This window comes from Sinocyclocheilus anshuiensis, unplaced genomic scaffold (assembly GCF_001515605.1).
Source record: "Sinocyclocheilus anshuiensis isolate Anshui unplaced genomic scaffold, SAMN03320099.WGS_v1.1 scaffold942, whole genome shotgun sequence".
Classification (NCBI taxonomy): domain Eukaryota; kingdom Metazoa; phylum Chordata; class Actinopteri; order Cypriniformes; family Cyprinidae; genus Sinocyclocheilus; species Sinocyclocheilus anshuiensis.
Window position 1 is genome coordinate 232,925 of NW_015536531.1, and position 6,431 is coordinate 239,355.

General features: G+C 38.4%; 2 protein-coding genes across 2 annotated transcripts in view; one reads left to right on the top strand and one right to left on the bottom strand.

Moving 5' to 3' along the window:
• Positions 1-1,692: 1,692 nt before the first annotated feature.
• LOC107694977 (ankyrin repeat domain-containing protein 9-like) lies at positions 1,693-2,916 on the bottom strand. Its single transcript, XM_016494726.1, has one exon. The coding sequence runs from the start codon at positions 2,682-2,684 to the stop codon at positions 1,821-1,823; it is 864 nt and encodes a 287-aa protein (XP_016350212.1). The 5' UTR covers positions 2,685-2,916; the 3' UTR covers positions 1,693-1,820.
• A 1,886-nt stretch (positions 2,917-4,802) lies between these two features.
• LOC107694704 (REST corepressor 1-like) overlaps positions 4,803-6,431 on the top strand; it is a 7,060-nt gene continuing 5,431 nt past the window's right edge. Inside the window, 2 exon segments of the mRNA XM_016494401.1 lie at positions 4,803-5,692; positions 5,790-5,933. Coding sequence (XP_016349887.1) covers positions 5,536-5,692; positions 5,790-5,933 — 301 coding nt within the window. The 5' untranslated portion in view covers positions 4,803-5,535.

Here is a 6,431-nt window from a genome sequence, read left to right on the forward strand (position 1 = left end):
TATATATATGTTTGTCATATGAAAGGGAACTAGGCATAAGTTTGCTTTAGTTGAAGAAGGGATTCAGCTTTATCTGTAAATACACTTGTACCTTGTTAAATACTTGACAGGAGTACAATGGTAGAATTTGTCACATATCTGTGAGTCGTATAGAGAGCATGGTCTCTGACTTGCCTCTGTCTACACCAGTGACGTGTTGAAGTTTAATGTGAGGTATTTTAAAAGGGCGGTTTGACTTTTAACTCCTAAAACAGAAAAAAAAACTATTTGAACTTATTACTTGATAGAGGTTGATAGAATCTATCATAGTCTGTTATGGAAAAATACTGTATATTAATGCTGGACGAGCATTCTTCATATACGTCCATATAAAGAACGCATCTTGATGAGTAATCTATCATAGATAACTAAATATTAATTCAGTGCTAGGTCTGATGTATCATTTCCTCTCCTCTCTCTTTAGTGTCTGACTGTGAAGTGTTTGTTATTCTTTCATTTTTAGATTTTTACACCTCAGTAAGGCATCATATGCAGATAGATTGAAATTACCATGTAAGCATTGCTGCAAGTTGTTTTAGCTATTGTTACATTTGCCATTGTTTTGGCCTGTTCTGCCCTACTAGTTTCCGTTTTGCACTTAGACCATATTGTAAATCAGATTAAGTGATAAATGTGGTACACTGGGCATGTAATGCTAAGCCAGTGGGGTTTAAGTGGTGATGCAGCTAAATGTGAACTCACATATTAAACTATGACTTAACCTCTGCAATCTTTACTCCATGCTTAGTCATGACAAACTTCCAAATAAAATGTTTACAGAAAGTGTCGCTGCATTTTGGGATTTATTTGCAACAATGTGATATTATGGATGATGTACACTACCAAATGTTCGGATGCACTTGAATTTACACTACCGTTCAAAAGTTCTTATGATTTTTTTTTAAGAAATTAATACTTTTATTCAAAAGTGACAGTGAGGTCATTTATGTTACAAAAGATTTATATTTCAAATAAATGCTGTTATTTCATTTAAGAATCCTGAAAAAAATGCACCATGGTATCAGTTTTCACAAAAATATTAAGCAGCACAACTGAAAGAACAGTTATTTTAAAATTGTTATAATATTTCACAATATAACTGTCTTACTGTAGTGTTAATCAAATAGTAGTGTGTTTATCATGATCTGCTCAAATGCTTAATGTTTATGCTTAAATGCTTGAAATCAAAATATAAAGGCAAATGCTTTGCAACTAGTGTTTTTTTTTTTAATGGATGAATTAAACCAAATAGTAAAAAAAAAAGGGGCCAACAAGTTCCCAGCATACATGGGAACTCCTTTGTCTTTAAAAAGGATTGCATGATGGACCTCATGAAGCTCTTTGAAACTCAGAAGCTCAAATATGATAGTTTTGACTTGCTTAACATGTTTGGCTTCTTGCTTAATCGTTCTTACTGCAAATTTTAATTAGTGTTATTAATTAGTTCATTCTAAAATGAAGAAAATAGTACTATTAAAGATGAGCATGTATGTTCAGACTTTTCACTGGTAATGTTAACATTGAAGACAGAGAGGATGTCTTGTGATTTTTGATTAAGGCAAAAGATGCACCTTGAATGAACTGAATCTGAAATATTAAGCTCCAAGGCAACAAATGCAAAATATATATATATTTTAATTTTACAGTGTCTTTCACAATGTGACTATAAGACATCAAACTATTTGCATATTTACAGAGCTTTGCACATACAATCAAACTTGAATATTTCAAGAAACAATTGAGTCAGACAATGTACTTTATTACATTTCCAGTTGTGCACATTAGGCTTGTTCCAGTCTGAAGTCCAGGGGTTTCAGGAAGTCCGGCAGTGAGTCCAGCTGGTCTGTGGGAATGGACTGGCTGAGCTTCTGCATGGCCTGAACGAACAGTGAAGGGGGTGATGTTCCTGAAAGCCACTGGAAGGCCTGCTCTCCTATGAGCGCCCTCCACACATCGGCATTGTCCTGCAACTGTCTCTTGATCTGGAAGCGAAATGTGGGCATGAATAAAATGAGGTAGCCGAGGCAGATGCGCTTCGTCCGCATGTCAAAGTCACTCTGGCAGATCTGGCTGAGTAAACAGTCCAGGGGGGTGTTCCCTGTCAGGTCCGTTGCGTAAGGACACGCGCCATGACCCAGCAACAGTATCAAGCACTCGGGACGCACCAGATCACACGCAAGATGCAGCGCGGTCTTGCTGCCGTCTGTGTGGTCGCATCCGTGACGGTTCAGGTAGCTCCTTCTCTCGCAGCCTGTAAAGTCTTTAATGGTGGCCATGATCATTTTCAGGATGTTGATGCGGTTGTAGCGAACGGCTATGGCCAGGTGCGGTGTGGTGGATGCCTGGCAGCAGCAGAAGCTTCTGCTGGGCATCTCCAGTGCGCGGGTGGAGAACCTGTTGAGTAAATAACGCGCGTACTGCTGGTGATCATGTACCAGCGCGTACAGAAACGCCTCCGACGGGGAGTACGCGTATGCCTGTCCGTCATCTTCCCAACGAAACACCTCCATTGTCCGCATGTCCTCCAGGACCCACACCGGCAACAGGTCCCGTACAGCCTGATAAAATGCAAATGAGGTTTTTTGGCATTGTTTCGGGGATTTATAATCCGCGCGGCTCTCGTACATCCCCAGATACAAAGGCATTGTGAGTTCCGCTGTTATATCAAACGTTTTTGGGGGGCTGTTTGGATTTAAAATTACGATTTAACGGCTTTTACCTGGATATTCAGTGCAGCCAGAGCTGATACTGAAACATTTGTGAGAATATAAATATGTAACCCAGGAGGCCAGGCGGAATAATAAATTTAAAAATAAGGCTGTATCTCGTACGATAGAGTCTAAAACCGTTCACCCGCCTTCAAACCCCACTACACACTCAGCCGAGAGTTTATATATGCTGGGCAGGTTTGCGCATATCGGTGCGCTCTTTGCCATTGGACGCTAGCGCACGTCACCAGGGTACAAAGTGCCTCCAGCTTTTCCTTATTAGTGTAGAACGCGTGTGTTTGGGCGCGATCGAGAGACCCTCGCGCATTCAGTACATTCAGCGCGAGTCTTGTTACATAATATTTCACAGACCGTCCGAACCATGCGCTCTTTGCACGGGGTGATCTACCTGAACTGTTTATCATGGCATCCTGAAAAAGTTTATAATTATGGGTGAACGATTAAGTGTTTCCTTGAGGTTATGTTCATTGTATATATCAGGAATGCCCAGACTCGGTCCTGGAGGGCCGGTGTCCTGCAGAGTTTAGCTCCAACTTGCCTCAACACACCTGCCGGGAAGTTTCTAGCATGCCTAGTAAGAGCTTGATTAGCTGGTTCAGGTGTGTTTGATTAGGGTTGGAGCTAAACTCTGCAGGATACCGGCCCTCCAGGACCGAGTTTGGGCACCCCTGGTATATATGCACAATTAAGATTATTTTTTTTTGAAGTTGAGATTTTTCTTTTGAAGAAGTGAAGGGCAAAGTATGTAGAAGTAAAAATGAATATAACTGGTCGATAATTTGGTTTACGACTCCAGACGCTATGGGAATGTTTAAATGAACTGCAGTAGTCAAGTGAAACTTCATTAAGGAGGATGACAAAGATGTGTTGAGGAACACGTCCGCCATCTAGCGGATAAGTATTATGATTGCTTTAAAAAAAACAAAGATAGTTTATCGTTTAATAATTTCTCATTATTTACATTGGACCATCGCTACTTTTGATTAAAACAAACAGTTTCTGCAAATCCTGGACACTTAAATCGGTTTAAAAATATGATCAGTTTTTCTCTAATTATGTTCAGGGGATCAGATTAATCGTAATCAGATGTAATAACATGTAATTACAGCCTGTGTAAAAAATAAAAAATACTGTTTGGATTTGACAGGTGCTTGGATTTAATTATTCAGAATATTATTAAATACATTTTACACTACACAGATTAATTTGCAGCTGTGTGCTATATTTAAGCTGTTCATCCCACCAGAGTTCAGGATCTCAGTAGGATCTCGCTAAATCTGTAATAAAAACAATTATTTATTTTGAGATGCCACCATGAAACACAATGTAGACTTGGCATGACAAAAAAAATAATATTTTAGGAGTACTTCCAGAACAATGAGACAAAGATTGTGCAGCGCTACAGGCACAGATGTCCCGATGACTAGTTTTTGGACAGATGTACCTCGAATTACATGAGACTACAATGATACAGAAGGCATATGAGCATCACATTAAATAACATTTATTCCTTCTAAATTCTAATCTAAATCTAATAACTAATATTTAAATTTTTAGTAAGTAATCCAATATTGACTATTATATTTTAGTTTTACTATTAACTTTTCTTTAGACACTGGAAATTTATTTACAAGTAACTATTCAAATACTTACTGGACTCTTTTGCAGTTTTCCACAAAAAAAAGACAATAAGCCTCTTTTTTAGACAATTGTGCATTCCATTTGTTACTATTATCATTTTAGTCTTAAGATTTTCTAGATTTTATTTTAAAGATTTGGTGTCTCATAAATATGTACTAGTATGTAATTACTAGATAATAACATGTCAATGGACAAAAATGCTGCCATGTCTTGAACATTGTAATGAATGTAGAAAGTAAGTGATAGAATTGTTATTTTTTAGGTGAACTTTCCTTTTTAACTTTTTGAGCACACCTGACACTTGAGGGTTTCTTGTCCAAAAGCAGATTAAAGGACTAAAAATAAAATAGTTCAACTAGAAGTTAAAATAAATAATATTTTTGTTTTATTCCATGACTCTGTCCTAACCATGACTTATAAACACATTTAAGTGCAAGCCACACATGTTCTAATTTGATGATAACTCTCCCACTTTGACTTTTGAGTTTTATGAAGCAGTGCGGTGGGTAATTGATTGCAGCAAAACAGCATCAAGAATATCAGATATGAGGGGGATCTTCCACTATTTGCTATAGTGGGAGATCATGGTTACTAATGCATTGACGCTTTTCACTGACTAAACCAGTCCACAAGTACGGAGTGCCAGCTGATGCAACTGCGTATTGCCTAGAGTTGTTTTTCATGCACATTTATGTTTTCTAGACAAACACTGCGTCGACGCTTGGTCTGGAGAAAATAAATAGCTTGTTTTTTGTATGCATAAGAAGTTTGAATTTCTGCCTTGAAGAGGAACTGACGTTAGCTAAAGCAGGTCAATCAGAGAGAGAAAGAGAGAGCGAGAGAGCTAACGCTAGACCAGCCACACTGCTAGCACTGCAGCCGTATGTGCTTTTATCTGCCTCCAAAGCTAAACTTAACTTATTAACACGACTGGGGGAAATATTATGCATTCGATGCACCTTTTTAATTGTTCGTAACTCTGTATTGCCAGTTGGGGGAGTTTGTATCAGTGCAGGACGGTGTTATTTGTTTCAGCTCAGAGCAGTTGAGCTGAGTTAGCTTAGCTATAGCGAGCAGCCAGGGCGAGCCCAAGTTCTTTCAAGCACCTTTGCGTTTCGCTGTCAAGATGCCTGCGATGTTAGAGAAGGGCACCGCTGAGATATCGGGTAAAAGAAGGGTTAGAAACTCTGTGAATAATACGATCAAAAGTTTGACTTCAAATGGGAACAGCAACAATTCATGGGAGGAAGGAAGTTCGGGTTCCTCAAGTGATGACGAGCATGGTAAGTCATGGTGGTAGCCTCGGTCGCTCCTCACAAGTTCATACACTTCTGATGAATGTAATCCGTTCATATTATTTGTTCTTTTGTCACTCACAAGGTGCAGGAGGGATGCGAGTTGGACCGCAGTATCAGGCAGTTGTTCCCGATTATGATACCGGTTTGTGGATTTTGAGTGTTGGAAGGTTCATTGACAACACAGGGTGGATTGCGTAATAGCCTCAAACACTGTCCGGAACAGTTTGTCCGTTCAGTGCACTTCATGTTCAGCAAGAATATCATTTTTATTTTTTGTCTCGCTGGCAACCTACATTAAATGTGGTCTGTTGTAGTTATGAAAAAGATGCTAAAACAAAATATGAAATAAACTTTAGGTGGCTGACTATTGTTTGAAACTTGAGGTGATGATAATGAGCACCTGATGTGTCAATCATTGACTGTATATTTGTTAAGAGAACAGCATTCATCAGGAATATTTTTTTAAATAAATATCTTCATTCTGATTTGATTTATTTAGTTCACTAAACTTAAACATTTCCTTTTTACCTAAATATCAAAAGTTTTGTTTTCTTGGATTTATTAAAATCTTGTAGAAAAGGGCTTTGAGTAACAAAAAAAAAAAGCTATTAGTAGTAACAATAATTTGAAATCAAAAGAGATGGATGCGTTCTTGTTTAATCCACTAATCTCTCTCTCTCTCTCTCTCTCTCTCTCTCTCTCTCTCTCTCTCTCCCTCGCTAGC